Source organism: Diplotaxodon limnothrissa, linkage group LG2 (assembly GCF_057381915.1).
Source record: "Diplotaxodon limnothrissa isolate DT_005_m linkage group LG2, D_limnothrissa_male_GT1.1, whole genome shotgun sequence".
NCBI lineage: Eukaryota > Metazoa > Chordata > Actinopteri > Cichliformes > Cichlidae > Diplotaxodon > Diplotaxodon limnothrissa.
Window position 1 is genome coordinate 23,801,966 of NC_140597.1, and position 17,114 is coordinate 23,819,079.

Here is a 17,114-nt window from a genome sequence, read left to right on the forward strand (position 1 = left end):
ATGTTTTGCTATGTAATATGACTGACACCAATTTTATCCTATCACTTTTGCGTGATGTGGGCACGCCCTCTACCCCACTATGGGAGCGCATGTTTCACAAAGTTACATACTAATGAGGGGGAGTATGTTGCAGAGGAAGCCACTCTACCGGACATCCCGTTAATGGAAATCAAGTGCATCTAAATTCTCGGGAAGAGATGAGCCATTAGTTGAGAAATAGTTCGTGTTTTATCTGTGGTTATGAAATCTAAACGTTGTAAAAATCGGCCAGAATAAGAAACAGGATTAGTTTTTTTTTTTCTTTCTTTCATCTAATCGCCTTTTGGTGATTTCTTTGTTGAGTCACAAGAAAATTCAGTATCCAATAGCAACATCTATAAAACACATTTCACTAGATATTATCAAAGCAAGCAATTTCTAGAACACATATGGACCACAAAAAGTTCCTCAACGTGAATAGTTACCAAAGTCTTTCTTTAATGTATGTCCACTTACCATCACTTAATAACGGATGACAGGCATAATGAGTTGACTCTCCTCTGTATTCTCCAACTACATGTTGTCCAAATTTGCGATAATAACCACACTACATTAACAAACCCTGCATATAAGCTTTTTACTTGCATTAGTGAAACTTTGAATGTCATTTAAGGGAACATATGGACACTTCACCTTCAAAGCTCTTCTTCGGGAGGTGGCTGCGTTTTGCTCCATGCTCTGCCGGGGTGATCCCACATTGTCTTAGTAATGTTATATAATAATATTGTTGACGTCCAGGCTTTGCGGAGGCCAATTCATGACTGGATTAACAGTCCATGTAATAATCAACACAACTGCTTCTGAATTTCAGGTGTGTGGGCAGGGCCGACGCCCAGGAAACACTCCACCTCTGGAACACAGGCAGGAACCCACACACACGAACAGAGGAGAGAGAGAAAAAGGAAAGATGGTTGGAGTGAGAGAGGTGGATTCTAGGTATAGGGTGGGATAATGGAAGAGATCCATAAAGGAATTAGCTGAAAGAGAACGATGAAAGCATGCAAAACTATTACTAAAAGAAAGTCTGGCTCCTTGGAAGCAAAATACAAAGAACGGAGTGGCAGCTCAAGACTTTTGCACAATGCTGTATGTTTTTAGAATAGTTTAAACCACAGGTGTCAAACATGAGGGGATCCAGAATTGAGCTGGCAAAGACTCCAAATTCAGCCCACTGGATGGCTTTGAAAACAGTAAATGAAGGGCATAAATTTAGACCATGCAAGTGTAAGTTTTACTTTTCCTACTGATAAGGGTGTCCTTGACATTCATATCACACTAAAATAATAAAGTAATACGTAAGTAATTAAATGAAATACTGTGGAAATTTCTGGGATTTTTTATAGAACTTTTTCTGTAATTTTACACATTTATTACTTCATTATTTTGTTTATCACCGTTCAGGTCATGTAGAAAAACTGAGGCATTCTCTTGAAATTGTACTTTTTTATATTAAGATATCTCAGGGTTTAAATGCAAGTTACATTTCTTTAGAGTGACAGAAAGGGGTGTTTTACAGGACCGCCCGGCTTAAGATCAAAGTAGGATGCACGTGTCTCATGACATAAAATAAGTTTGACATCACTGGTTTAAACTTTTCCTACTCAGGGCCCCACCATGGTGTTGACATGCATTTTTTAACATATCCCAGACTGTGGTGCCTTAGAGGTCCATTATTGTCCCAGTGCATAAAAACTCAGCTGTGATTAAGCTTGTATTGAGCCCCTTACTGTGCACACTACTCACACGTGATTGCTCAGCAAAGTATCCGGGCAATCATATTGTGACTTTTACAGATGATGCAGCTGTTGCAATTAATGATGAGTCAATGTAGAGGAGAGACGTGGAAGAACTTGTTGGCTGGTGTGATGCAAACAATTTGTGGGAAATTTGGGGAACATAAAAGAGATTGTGGTGGTAGGAGGAGACCTCACATCCTTCAATCCCTCCTCATTAGAGGAAAAGCTGTGGTGACCATAGTCAAATACCTGACTCTGCATATACCCAGCAAACTCAAACGGGCCACAAAACAGACAGTATTATTAAGACAACTGTTTTGTATGATGAGGAGGTTGATCTATCTATCTATCTTTTAATGTGTGTCACGGTGTAAATGGCATTTATTTACAAGTCCTTCTTTGATGGTCTCATGTGGCCCGATGATATGTGATAAAAATGTGATAACGTACAAGGTTTAGACACACTTATCTTTGTAGCAATATTACAACATGAAAGAAAATAAATTAAATCAAATGGATTTTTTCTTAGAAGAGACCTTTATTTTTGATAATTTAAAACAAAAATCCCCAAAACATGACAACATGGGCTGATTTTAGCTATAACAGCAGCAACAACTTATATTTAAATTAAAATCAGTACTAGCTTTTACTAAACCTGCATGTCCGGCCATTGTTCTGCTCTGCTTTTAGGAAAGATACACTTCATTAAAGCCATTTCATTTAGGTCTTTTTTAAAAAACAGTTTTGCTTTTTTTTTACGCCTGACACGTAAGTTTGTCGTCATGACTTTTATTGTGAAAGCCAGACCCGGAAGTCCTAGCGCCGTGGACATTTTAGCTAGCTTGGTGCTATTGCGAAAAGCACACGATCACTTCTGAAGGACGGAAAGAAACACAGCCGCTGGCCGGAGCACTTTTCCTTCTTTTGTAGCGTTTCGGCGCGATAAGATTACATTAACAGGTAAGCTACGAGCTGTGAATCCACGGCTGGATGATACCCGCTGTGTTTTATGGCCTGTTGTCGTTTCAGGCCGTATTGCTTGCGTACAAGCCGAGCTGCTCGCTTTTCACAGGGATACATCACGTATGGCGCTCTTTACTTCGAAACGGTTCGCAAAGACCCGCGCCTGTCATGATAATTTCCCACATTTAAAGGGAAATATTCGCAGTTTTTCGACTTCCAGTGAAATCATAATGTCGAAGAGTCACATTTTCCTGCAACCGACCTTTATTTCTCTGCATGAAAAGGCCTTGGGAGGAACATTTCGCGGCGCTGAGATGTTCGTAGTAAAAATGTTTTCAGTTATAACTAGTTTGGTGGAGAAAGAGTCACACACCCCCTTTAATTCAAAAGTTTGTGGGAGCAATTTCAGTCGCTTCTTATGTTTCGCCCCTTCTTGTCAAAAATCCCCCCACAACTATCGTCTTGTAGTGCAAGATTGTGATGTGAGAGCGATTCAGAGAGCAGCAGATGTTGAAATATAGTCTTTTTGGTGTTATTTGCTCGGCCAGTATTGTGTGTTTGCACGCTGAGCTCTGTTGCTGGAGCCGCCGCAGTGAAATCCTGGCCCTGCTGTCATGGCTGTAATGGCTCTATCAAGGCGTCGCAGCGCACTGCTATTGTGATTCTTTTTCTTTCTTTCTCTAATATCTACATAAAATCACCCAGTTTCGTTTGTGGATTGATTATATCTTTTAAGTTTTCCTTTGCTTTTTGGGTTATTTTCCTTTAAAGAATGTGTGCAGAGCACTATGACAGCGGACTATGTGAGAATAACAGCACGCGTTTGGGGGTTTGATCCACCTATGCACTCTGAAGAATACACTAACGGATTTGTTTGAATTTTAATAAAATTTAGATTAATACATAAATAAGATGTGCATTTAAAATTTAGCTGGCATTGAATCAAAAACAATATGAAACTTGAAATCATTCAAACTCCAGGTAATGCCTGTGTACTAACTAGTCATCACAAATAAAACTGCTATGGAGGACATTATAATTAAAAGTACTCCGGGTTGCATCAGATGTGCTCCACCAGCTTCTGCTGATTTCCCTTCCTTTTTAATCTTATCTAGGCTTTGGATGACTGGTAAAGGTTCCCTGTATCCTCACAATATGGCCTTCAGCCATGACACTTCACTTTACAACAGGATTTTATATTTGACTGCCTTCTTCACACAAAAACTGTAGGTGGTTGTTACTTTTTTTCCCTCTCCATTCAGCATCTAGAAAAAAAAACCCCACATGCTCTGTTAGAATAAACTTTATGAGATTCTGAAGTTGGAAAAACTGAAGTGAAATGGGAAATCCCCCCCCCCCCCCCCCCCCCCCAAAAAAAAAAAAAAAAAAAAATGTGTGATCCATTCCTGGCTTTGCCAAGCAGCACTTAAAGCAGGCACGAGCTGCTCTGTTGTGACTTTCCCCCTCTGTTTTGAAGTTACTTGTCTGCGAGTAGTTGAAAGTTTTTGTTTCCTGCTGTTTCTGGAAAAGAGTTTCTCGTGGCTCCTTTCCAAAGCAACTTATGTGTTATTTCACTTAAGTGAGGGCGTGGGGTTGGGGGTGTGTGAGTCCAAGAACGTGGTTTATGCTTAAATATCCAAACTGTAAGTGATGTTTCTATTCATCACTCACTCTTTGCCTACGTTAGCGGTGAGTATCTACTGTCTTGTAGTTTCTAGTTTATGAGCGGTGATTAAACTCCATGTAGACCAATGCATCATAGTGAACATTTCCTTTGATTCCATCCCTGCTAAAAGAGTCTACAAGCTTTTGCAAGTGAAATTTATCTTGTTTTTCTTACTTTTTTTTTTTTTTTTTCCTTTTCTAAATTAGATTCACAAACAAAAAAGCCTTTGGCCATGTCAGGACAGAGGAAAGGAGCCGCAGCAGCAGCACGGCTACCCAAATGTGCCTTCTGCAGAACCAACCGGGACAAGGAGTGTGGGCAGCTGCTGATGTCTGACAGCCAGAAGGTGGCAGCCCACCATAAGTGCATGGTGAGGAAGCCGCGTTGTTCTCAGTTTTTCAGCCCGGGATCCGTCATCCAAGCTGCCTACTTTGCAGCCCTCTGCCACATGAGCAGAATAGTGAACAGCTCACGTCTGTTTTTGTTTTTATTTCTTCATGCAGTTGTGAAATGAAATGATTCTTCTCCCATAAATGATCTAATGCCTTTGTGGAAAACTGTACATCAGCAATAGTTAAGAGAAATAATCCCAGAGATGTTCTGTATATCAAATTCATCCTTATATTAATGCTACGTAAATAAATTTCTCATTATTTTATTGCTTCTTTTTCTGTCCTCTTCAGCTTTTCTCTTCAGCCCTCGTCACATCACATTCAGACAGTGAAAACATTGGAGGATTTTCCATTGAGGATGTGAAAAAAGAGATCAAGAGGGGAAATAAACTGGTGAGTACCTACTGTTGTGCTCAGGTCAGCAGATAGGCTGCATCCATGGGTTAGCACCGCTGCCAAATTAGTGTTAAAGGCCCAAATTTTCAGTTCAGAGACTGTTTAGCATCTGAAAGCAGTCGTGGAATCATTCAAGGGAATGACCCTGAGCGCATTTCTCTTTGAGGAAATTGCACATCTGTGGCTGTACAATGCCTGCTTCTAAGTAATAGTTACTAATGCCAAAATGTACTCATAGTTTTTACTGCTTTTGCTATAATCATCATCATCATTATAATAATGGTGTCTCACCTTTTAAGCTGTGTGTGTGTGTTTATGTAACTATGCAAGTTTGCTACAGAGGACTGGGGTTGATGCCAGCTACTATTATTACATTATATCCTCTTTCTTGGCATCTTTAAGTGGGAAATGTCAGCTGTTCTCATCCAATAAAAGATCTAAAGCTGCTGGTTCTTCTTGCCTCAATCTGACACACTGTTAAATAAAAAGATGGCTTTTCCAGGATGCTTTCAAAACTGGTTGTGTGTGTGTCAGTGTGCCACTGAATGCTAATGGGATGCACTGCAGTGGTCTGTAAGTGTGTGCTTGCACTATTCTGTATTTCCTGTATATAAGTGTGAGAGGGGTGTCACACTGAAATGCAGCTTATTTCAAAATGAGAATTGATCTGCAGAGCTGTGCATTAATAAGTTGCACATGTTGTATTTGACTTATTTAATAATTGTTTTTGTTACATCATCACTTAGTAAAGAGTAAAAAATGTAGCCTTTAAAGTTGTGCGTTTGCAAACATTTTAATTTGTTTCCCAAACCTTTCTGCAGATTGTCACTGATTCATCTTTTGGATATTATGTTGATGAATCGGCTCATATTTCTGCCTATAAAACGTTAAATCCCTTCCTTTAAAAGGCAGGTCCTATTTGACCAGTAACTACACGTTTGGTGTATGATCATAAACAACAAAGCATCCTTACATTTTGGGGAAAAAATAATTAAAAATATTCATCAGTTTTTAAAAATAACGCTCTCTGATCAGTTCAGTGTTCATCTACAGACGGTATGTTATCAGCCGCTCTAAGCTTCCTGTGCTGGTTTTCTTTTAAATTGTATCACATTGTTTTCCTTTTGGTTTAACCTTCCCTGCTGATTTTAATTTGTTCTTCTCTTGAATCAATCAGCGGTGTCCCACTGGGACATGTTTTTAATATTTTCATATGACACACCAGACCCATAATACTTGGAGCGATCATTTCTCAGATCCACGTATGAATGCGTTACTAATGGATGACTGTTTTGAATCGGCGTACAAAATAATGTCGCTGCATCTGCTGTTGTTGTAGATGTGTTCTTCTTGTCACCGACCGGGTGCGACCATCGGTTGCGATGTGAAGACGTGCCGGAGGACGTATCACTATTACTGTGCTGTTAAGGACAAAGCCCAGATCAAAGAGAATCCCTCGCAAGGGATTTACCTGTAAGACTCTTACATTTGGATTCTGCTGAGCATTACTGTACAATAAACAGTCATACACCCAGGCATTTATTAACTATAGCTGCACAGCTGGTCATTAATCTCAACCATTTGTCACTCATATTCAGTCCTGGCGTCTTTTAACTGAACTCTTTTATTTCTGATTGTAGCGTTTACTGCCGCAAACACAGGGATGCTTCCCAGGATGGCATTCAAGGTAAAGTTTACTTTAACATCAGTTACACTGCTACTACTTAACCACAAGCCTGTGACATTTATCATTGAACCTGTGCAACAACAGCCATTGTTAGCAGTATTCTGATTTAAAACTGTAATCTGTTTTATTGTCAAAACACTTCCACTTGCATGTGTCTTTGTGTTGTTGTGAAGCTGAAATTTGTGAAACCCGATTTATTTCTTTGTCATTAGATGAAGAGGGAGCTGTGGCCGAGGATTCAGACTCGTCGCCTCCACAAAGCAGGGGCAGGGGAAGGTTCGAGAAGGGGAGAGCCAAGGCGGGATCTCGCGGCCAGTCAGAAGACACACGCTCTACCTCGTCACAGGCTGCAGATGAGGAGAGCTCCTCTCACGTACGGCAGCGCTCAGAGTCCATAAAACAATACGAGATTCCCTTGAATGGTGTCTGTGCTGGGTGTGAATTTTAGCTGATGTGCCCTTTTTGTTTATTTAGCGGGACAGGTCACCTCTCCGGACCAGCCCTGGAGACAGCGGCCAGCGCTGCGGCTTTTGCCATGCTGGTGAGGAAGAGAATGAAACAAGAGGCATGCTTCATACGGATAACTCCAAAAAAGTGGCCGCACACTACAAGTGCATGGTGAGAATTCCCGTTCGGAGGGTAATCTGTGGATGTGCTTTTAAAGTACCGCCGGCCTGCATTTAATCTCTGATCTGTTTCAGCTTTTTTCATCGGGGACGGTACAGCTGACCACCACGTCACGGGCCGAATTTGGAAACTTTGATGTGAAAACTGTCATCCAGGAAATCAAAAGAGGCAAAAGAATGGTGGGGACACGAAACAAATAGCAGTTTAAAGTTTTGCATCTAAAATTCGTTTTGACAGAGTTGTGGATTGTGTTGGGTTTTTCCCCCCCAGAAATGCACGCTGTGTACTCAGTTGGGTGCTACCATTGGGTGTGAAATCAAAGCATGTGTGAAGACCTACCACTACCACTGCGGCCTGCAGGACAAAGCCAAGTATATTGAAAACATGGCGCGTGGCATTTACAAGTGAGCAAAACTTCTCTATTTTATCTTCTGTTTTTGTGTCCTAAACTGCTTAATTATATATTTATTGCACAGTTGTGGTCTCATTATAGTGACAGTAATTGTTAACACACAATTACTTGTTTTTATGTGTGATCATCAAGAGCATTGCAATTATTTTGTAACTCAGTTACTGACGTGAATACTGGATCACAAAGATAATTAATGGTTGTCTCAGTGATGTGCAGGGATTTGAATAAGAACACCTTCTGGTATATATTATGTTTATCGTAATCCCGGCCCCAATTTTGTGATCACGACTATGGAAGTGAGGTAGAAAAATTGTGCTCTTAAGACTTTTTATTAATTTTTTAGTGTTGTCACAAAGCATCGAGTGTATCGTGAAAGGAGAATTCCTTCCTTGCTTATTTCTCCTTAAAGTGTTTTTGTTGCTCGTTCAGTACAAGTGTGTGTTTCAGGAAGATGCATCTTTTGATCCAGCAGGATGCACACAGTCACCTCTTTCACGATGTTCAGTACATACCCGATGGTCTGCCAGACGGAGTGCCTTGATAGTTGTGTTAGGGTCGATTTGAGGAGCAACAAGCCACGACAGTCAGCTGCTGGCAGGCTGCCCCGGTTCTGCAATGCAGTTAGCAAAGCGGCTGTTGCCAGGTGGCTAATTTCTGAGTTTGTTATCAGTCAGCCTGGAAAACAAAATGTTAATATGATTCATTACAGTTTTTTTTGGAGCTCATGCAGGTTGTTCTGATAAACACCATTCACATGCTGTTTTGAATGACTCCTCATTTTTCTCCTCTCCAGCAGAGGTGAAGAGTGCAGTGTTAGCATGACGGAGGTTGCAAACCATTAAACACTAAAGACTTAAGGCTAAAATACAGCAACATGGTCCTTTTTTAAGGTTTGATAAATGGTGTGCATGGTTTGCAGCTGAGATTGCTACATTATATGGACCAAAGCACTGCTCTATCTACACATTACACCTACAGGAGCTGCTATGAAGCTCCCAGTGTTTGTGTCCACAGTGTTTGTGATGATGTTAATGGGAGAGGAAGTTTGGAGCTCTGCAGTAATGAAATCAGCATAGTGTTGGCGGCGTGTTCAGCACTCACTCTGTGGTTTTCCACTTTCCTGAGTTATTCATCACTTAAAAAAACAAACACATTTCCATAACTTACAAACACTGTTTGTGTTTTTTGTTTTTTAAGGCTATACTGTAAGAACCACAGTGGCAATGAGGAGAGAGATGAAGAGGATGAGGAACGAGAGAATCGCAGTAGAGAGAGGGCAGCAATCCACCACGCAGGAACACCAACACAAGTGAATGGCAACTAAGTACGTAACTGCTCCTCTGGTTGTGCACAAAGAATTAGTGTAAAAATGTCCGATTGCCATCATTAACCAAACTTTCCTTATGATTTTTGCTTTTTAGGGTGGGTTCAGTTTTAACAGGTTTGGCCCAGTCGGTGTGACGTAGGAAGAAAACCCGAAGAGCGCAAGACCTCGGAGAGAGATTCTTTTTCTTTTCTTTTTTTTCCTTTCTTTATACTAAACCTTAGCCTACTCACAAAGTTGTGGTCTACAAGCTCCCAAAGTGTTTCACGTGGACAGGATGCCCCCAGTGTGCACCAGATGTCTTCTTCATGAAACCCTTTTTTTAAGAGTTGAACAGGATGACCGGTGGTACTCGGCAGTGCACTGGACTGCAAAAGCATCATAACAAGCCAAGACTTCCCCAAGTTTCAGCTATTGAACCAATTTTGAAAACTACATGTTAATGTCGGGGAAAGGAGATGATGAACTGATCTTCTGATTGTCACTCACTGCCCATGTTGCCACAAATGACATGACCCACACTTGTTGAACGTCAAAGCGTTGTTTCCTCTTCCCTAGCTTCTAAAGGACTCACTTTTAAGAGGGGTCTGTTTGTTACTAGTGTCGATGACGTTGTGCAGTTTGATTACCTTGTTTCTGTAATCGCGTCTTAAGAATACTCTTTTCATGTTAGCCTTTCTTTCTTGATATGTAATATTTTGCTACTGTATTATCATCATGAGTACTTTTGAATATCTGGATTTCAGACAGTCACAATTACAAGTTTTGCCAGCATGCACTTGGATTTTCCCACTGTTAAAGGTGGCATTTTTTATTTAGCTGCTAAAGGGCCAAGTAGAGCCCTTTAGAGGAGTTGGCTTGACTTTGTTTGATGTACTGTTACTTGTATCTCTACAAATGTATCCATGAATGATTGGAATAGAAAATATTTTTATTTTACACTTTTACTGAGTGAATCGAGTTTTTGTTTTAAAAGTGAGTCTTAAGGGTAGTAGAGACTAGAAGCCCTACACGTGGCCTGTTAGAGTATTAAAAGTGAGGGTTTTCCTCTCTTATTATTTACCAAACAAGCAATGAGGAAAAAAGGAAAAAAACAAAAACAACCCAGAAAGGAGGCAAGAGAAATACAAAAGTGAGTTTTAAAAGTTTAAATGTGACACGCTAGCTGTGAGAACATGCAGGTACAGTCAGGCCTGTATGTTGTTACAGAGTGATGCAACATTTGTTGCTTTAGCTATTTGCCAAAAACGCTGTATTGATGTGCACTCTTTTTCAAAAGGCCAAAAGTTATTGTACTGTTGATTCAAAGCTGTTCCACAGACTGTCCCCTGATTACATAGGTTAGGCTGCTGAAAGGGCTGTTGTATTTGGAGTTGTTTCTGGGATCAACATGAGCTGAAAAAGTCATCAGTAAAAGTGAAATATAGCCATCATTATGCTAAAATAGCCTATTACTCACAGGCCAACAGGTACACCTGTTCGACTGCTCAACATAAATATCTAGATCACCAATCACAGGCAGTAACTTTGCCAGTGTATTTAGGCATGCCAACATGGTTGAGACAATCTGCTGATGTTCAAACTAATTATCAGAAGAAAAGTGATTAAAGTGACTTGAAACATGGTGTGGTTCTCAGTGCCAGACAGGCTGATCCGAGTATTTTCAAAATCTGCTCATTTATTGGGACTTTCTCACACAAGCATCTCTCAGGTTTACAGTGAATAGGACATAAAAGGGGAAGAAAAAAAAAGTCAGTTCTCTTGGCAAAAATGCTGTGTTGATGCAAGAGGTCAGACTACTTTGAGCTGATTGCAGATGTGCTACAGCAGCAGAATCCCACACCAGCTAAGAACACAAATCTGACGTTACACTTCACATGGACTCGCCAAAATTGGACTGAAGTTTGGAAAAATGTTGCCTGATCTGATGAGTTGATTTCTGCTGTGACGATCTGTTGGAAGGGTCCGAGTTTAGTGTAACCAACATGAATTCATCCTGCCTTGTAACAGCGGTTCAGGGTAAGGGTGTAACAATGTGGGCATCTTAGTACCAACTGAGCATCATTTAAATGCCACAGCCCACCTTACTATTATTGCAGACCTTGTGCATCTCTTTATGAGCACAGTGTAGCCTTTTTCTGATGGCTGTTTCCAGCAGGATATTACACCGTGTCACAAAACTCAAAGCTTTAACTGGTTTCTTGAACATGAAAATGAGCTCACTGTAGGCAAATGGCCTCCATAGCAGTCAGATATCAATCCAGTAGAGCACCTTTGGGGTGTGATGGAACAGAGATTCACACCATTCAGAGATTCACCACTGACAAATTTGCAGCAGCAGTGTTGTCGTCATGTCAACATGGACCAAAATCCAGAGGTGTGGACTCGAGTCACATGACTTGGACTCGAGTCAGACTCGAGTCATTAATTTTATGACTTTAGACTTGACTTGAAAAAATGTTCTAAGACTTGTGACTTGACTTGGACTTTTATACCAATGACTTGGGACTTGAATTGGACTTGAACCGGTTTACTTGAAAAGACTTGATATTTTACCCCAAATATAAAATTTAACATGCATATTATATAGAGATTGAAAATGTGACGTCATTCACGGGTAGAACCGCAAAGGATTCTGGGAACTCGTGGCAAGCGGTACTAGCGCACGCAGGCTTTCAATTAAAATCAGTTATACAGCGATAAAAAGAAACACAAAAATGTCAAGAAGCTGTTGTATTATTAACTGCAATAGCCGGTCGCATGACAGCCACGGGAAGCCGACGGGTAAAGAGATCGGTTGTTATCGGATTACGTCGTTGAAGAGAAATTGTTCGAGCCATGTTTCCGAAGTAACAAAGACGCGACGGATGGCCTGGATTGCAGCCATTCAAAGATCAAATATAACGTCCCAGAACACTCCAGCTCACAGGTTAGTCTGCTCCAAGCATTTACACGAAGGTCAGTGTTTTTTAGTAGTTAATACGTCATTTTCATAACATAATTGGTGATATAGGTTACAAGCAAGTCTGTCGCTGAACAGAAATTGTCGCGCTATGCTCCTTTGTTTATTGTGCATAAATAGTGAATTGTCCTGACACAATATTGCGTTTCGCTTCTGTTATTATGGTACATTGACAAAAACATATGCTTTTATTCACAGGATAAAACAGGTTTTTTGTATCACTAATTGCCCAGTACGATTACAGCATACAATATTGTTGTCACTGCTACATTTCTGTGATGCTACCAGAAATTATTTCCACTACTAATTAATTACCGTTGAGCTCAAAGGTCCTATTAATAAACGGTTAAGGAATGTATATTTATGACGACGATTTGTGAGACTGGTAAACTTATGATACGTACGATGGTTTTTCGTTCTACACGGTGCGTTTCAAGGTCCTGCACCCATCTGTCGGTAAACTGTACCTGGGCTTGTTGCAGTGACCGGAAGTTACTAAACTTCATGAGTGTGTGCACTCACTCCAAGAACCGTATGATTATAAATATGCATATAAATATGCTAAGATGAGATAGCTGACTTCATCTAACTAGCAAATGTTGTCCAGGCTATGTTGGTGATACAGGTTTTTTTTTTAATGTGTATGATATTTTTGTCATGCGATTTTAAAGCCGGTCCTACAACCGCATCCAAGAATAACATGCAGCTTATCTCAGAACTGTCGGTGAAAATTATTCTTGGAGCTAGGTTTAATTGAGCTGCATTTTAAAGAGGTGCAATTTCACAATTTGTGTATATTTTCTAAGTTCACTATTTTGTCATGTGTTGAGAAAAACACAGATTTTAAAATTACATGGTCTAATATTTACATTTAGCATATAACTGCAACATTATTTTTTCGTTGTTTTTTTTTTTTTAAAGACTCGAAAGGACTTGAAATTCAAAGTTTCAGACTTGTGACTTGACTCGGACTTTTACACCAGTGACTTGAGACTCGACTCTGACTTGCCTGACATTACTTGAGACTTGACTTGAGACTTGAGGATAAAGACTTGAGACTTACTTGAGACTTGCAAAACAATGACTTGGTCCCACCTCTGCCAAAATCTCTCAAGAAATGTTTCCAGCTGCTTGTTGAATCTTGTTGAAGAACCCAGTAATGAGTGATTACAAGATCATTTCCATGGAAAATAAAAACCCCTGATAGGAAGCCAAGTAAAGAACGGTGTCTACGAGGAAAGTGTATCATAAAGACAGACTGCCATGAGTGGAAATCCACAGTGTTCGCCACAAGTTACAAACAAATCATCAGTCTGAGGATTAGAAAAGCCAGATTAAACTTGGCTAAAAAAACAACAACTAAAGACGCCCAAACAGCTCTGAAACAGCACAAATGAAACTCAAATCAGCCTGTAAGGGAATGGACAGAGAAATGATGGCAGTGTGAGGAATGAGCATGATGGCTTCTAATGGATTGGGTCTGTGGTGTTTACTGATGATCTGACAGAAGTTAGAAGCAGCCTGATCAGTCCTGAGCTGTCTGCTCAAATATAGACAAATTCAGCAAAGGTTATTGGGCAGTAGTTTGCAGAAAAGATGGACAGTGACTTAAAATATCATGAAAAAGCAACACAAGAATTTCTGCAATGAATCTCAGCCCAATCCAGCTGTAGTTCACTTGAAACTAAACGCTGAAACAAACAACTGAACACAGCTTCAGTAAAGGCTGCACACGTTCTTTGATGGTGGTCATAATTTCCAGACACTGCTGATTGAGGACTGTGGTAAATGTAATACGTTTTAGCCAAAGGCTATGCTTCCAATGCATCTCAGTTCCTTCATTGGAAAATCTATTACGTTCGCGTACAGAGCCAAAGTCACATCACCCTCCATATACCATCAGACATAATTGTATGAAAAATGAACACAGTTGTATTCTCTCAGTTTGTGGCTGTACTACTTTACTATAAGATCTAATTAATTCAGAAGAACAGTCATGTACACTTGTTCCTAAGAAAATCATTGATGGGTCTTTAATAAACTGAGTTGTAGTATTATAGTGAAAGTCAACAAGTGACTATAGGATTTCTTCCATCATTGTGACAAAATGACCACGGAAAGAAACGGTTTTAATATGTCTGTAATTCTCAACTACTTCCCACTTACATTTTGACCTGTCATTATATTCTTATATACAGAATTTTAGGGTGTGCAGACATTGTGACTTACACATAAAAACAGGTTTCACAATAATGTAACACAACAATGGGTGTTTTGTTCGGTTGTCACCATAAATCACAACAGCATTTTGAACAAGCTGCAGACATGAGAGCAATGACTGACTGACCCCCACATAAAGTGAGTTACAGTAGTCCAGGCAGGAAGAAATAAAAGCATGGATCACTGTTTCAAGGTGCTGCCTCGAAAGAAAAGATTTTACTCTTGCCAGTCGCCTTAAATGATAAAAACTGGACTTCACCACTGCTCTGATTTGGTTGTCCAATTTAAAATCACTGTCCAACTTAAAACCAAGGTCAGTAAGGTTTAAAATAGACTTCCAGGAGTCCCAAATCTACAGAGGACGACTCGCAAGGACCACTGGGTCCAAACACCAACACTTCTGTTTTCTTTTAATTAAAATTTAAAAAGTTTAGAGCCAACCAAGCTTTAATGTCATCTAGACATGTCAAAAGAGGTTTTATGGAGATGCCATCCTTGTACTTTAATGGCAAATAAATTTGGTAGTCATCGGCATAACAATGAAATGAGATCCCATGCCTTCTAAGGATGGAACCCAGAGGCAATAGATACAGTAAAAAGAGCAGTGGCCCTAAAATTGAGCCCTGTGGGACACCGCATGACAGAGGAGCAGAAGACGATTCGTAACCGAGAAGGCTGACAGAGAAAGTTCTATTTGACAAATAAGACCTAAACCAATTAAGTGCAGTGCCACCAATAAATAATTCTTAGGTAAAGATGTCTTTCAGGGGGTGCATTTGGGGAGTTGCAGCATAAAACTGCATTTTTTCTTAGTATAGAACTGCTGCGTGCAGTGAGGAATTCCAGAGTGGCAGAGAAGTATGTAGGGCTGGTGCAGGGCATGTATGAGGACAGTAAGACGGTTGTGAGATTTGCAGTAGGACAGATGGGTTCAAGGTGGGGAGGTGAGATTAAATCAATTATCAGCTCTGACCCCTACTTGTTTGTACTGAAGACAGATGCAGTCAGGCAGGAGTCTGCACGGACTATGATTTTCACAGAGAATACAAATCCATAGTGAGAGTAGAAGGTGGGTGGAGGAGAGCCTGAAGAGGTGCAGGTTTGTACTGGAGTGGAGAAGAATGAACGTAAGTCAAAGCAATGCACGTGTTTATACCTGCCTCCCACTCATGCAGAGAAGAGGTGAAGAACAGAGTGCATGCAGGGTAGGAGTGGGTGGAGTCGAGTGTTAGAGGTGATTTGTGAAACCTGCTTCTTAATTCAGATCAAACTGAGGTTATTGTACTCGGCCCTGAAAATCTTAGAAATATGGTATCTAACCAGATTCTTACTCTGGATGGCATTACATTGGCCTCCAGTAATGCTGTGAGGAACCTTGGAGTAATTTTTGACCAGGACATGTCCTTCAACGAACATATTAAACAAATATGTAAGACTGCTTTCTTCCATTTGTGCAACATCTCTAAAGTTAGAAATATCCTGTCTCAGAGTGACGCTGAAAAACTAGTTCATGCATTTATTACTTCCAGGCTGGACTACTGCAATTCATTATTATCAGGAAGTCCTAAAAACTCCCTGAAAAGCCTTCAGCTAATCCAAAATGCTGCAGCAAGAGTGCTGACAGGGACTAGAAAGAGAGAGCATATTTCTCCTGTATTGGCTTCCCTTCATTGGCTTCCTGTTAAATCCAGAATTCAAAATCCTGCTCCTCACAAGGTCTTAAATAATCAGGCCCCATCTTATCTTAATGACCTTGTAGTACCATATCACCCTATTAGAGCACTTCGCTCTTGCACTGCAGGCCTACTTGTTGTTCCTAGAGTATTTAAAAGTAGAATGGGAGGGAGAGCCTTCAGTTTTCAGGCCCCTCTTCTGTGGAACCAGATTCCAGTTTGGATTCGGGAGTCAGACACTATCTCTACTTTCAAGATTAGGCTTAAAACTTTCCTTTTTGCTAAAGCATATAGTTAGGGCTGGACCAGGTGACCCTGAATCCTCCCTTAGTTATACTGCAATAGACGTAGGCTGCCGGAGGATTCCCATGATGCATTGAGTTTTTCCTTTCCAGTCACCTTTCTCACTCACTATGTGTTAATAGACCTCTCTGCATTGAATCATATCTGTTATTAACCTCTGTCTCTCTTCCACAGCATGTCTTTCATCCTGTTTTCCTTCTCTCACCCCAACCGGTTGCAGCAGATGGACCCGCTCCTCCCTGAGCCTGGTTCTGCTGGAGGTTTCTTCCTGTTAAAAGGGAGTTTTTCCTTCCCACTGTCGCCAAAGTGCTTGCTCATAGGGGGTCATATGATTGTTGGGTTTTTCTCTGTATCTATGAAGCGCCTTGAGGTGACTTTTGTTGTGATGTGGCGCTATATAAATAAAATTGAATTGAAAATTGAATTATGGTTTGGAGAAGGTGGCACCGACTTAAAGACAGGAGAGTGAGCTGTAGGTGTTAAGACTTTCATTGAGAGTGACCAGAATGCACAGGATTAGAATTTAGTACATCAGAGGCACAGCTTAGGTTGGAGACAAAGTTAGAGAGGAAAAACTGAGGCAGTTTGGACATGTGCAGAGGAGAGATAGTGGATACACTGTACAAAGGATGCTGAAGATGGAGTTGACAGGCAGGAGGAAAAGAGGAAGACCACAGAGAAGATTATGTAGTGGAGGAGAACTTGCAGAGGGCT

General features: G+C 40.5%; 1 protein-coding gene across 1 annotated transcript; it reads left to right on the plus strand.

Annotated features, from left to right (window-relative positions):
- The first annotated feature begins 2,634 nt into the window (after positions 1 to 2,634).
- Positions 2,635 to 10,029, plus strand: phf6 (PHD finger protein 6). The gene is made up of 11 exons (XM_085368538.1): positions 2,635 to 2,735; positions 4,611 to 4,774; positions 5,088 to 5,189; positions 6,532 to 6,665; positions 6,833 to 6,879; positions 7,092 to 7,252; positions 7,354 to 7,497; positions 7,581 to 7,685; positions 7,777 to 7,910; positions 9,116 to 9,242; positions 9,340 to 10,029. Exons 2-10 carry the CDS (start codon positions 4,637 to 4,639, stop codon positions 9,240 to 9,242), a joined length of 1,092 nt encoding a protein of 363 aa, XP_085224664.1. The 5' UTR covers positions 2,635 to 2,735; positions 4,611 to 4,636; the 3' UTR covers positions 9,340 to 10,029.
- The last annotated feature ends 7,085 nt before the right edge of the window (positions 10,030 to 17,114 follow it).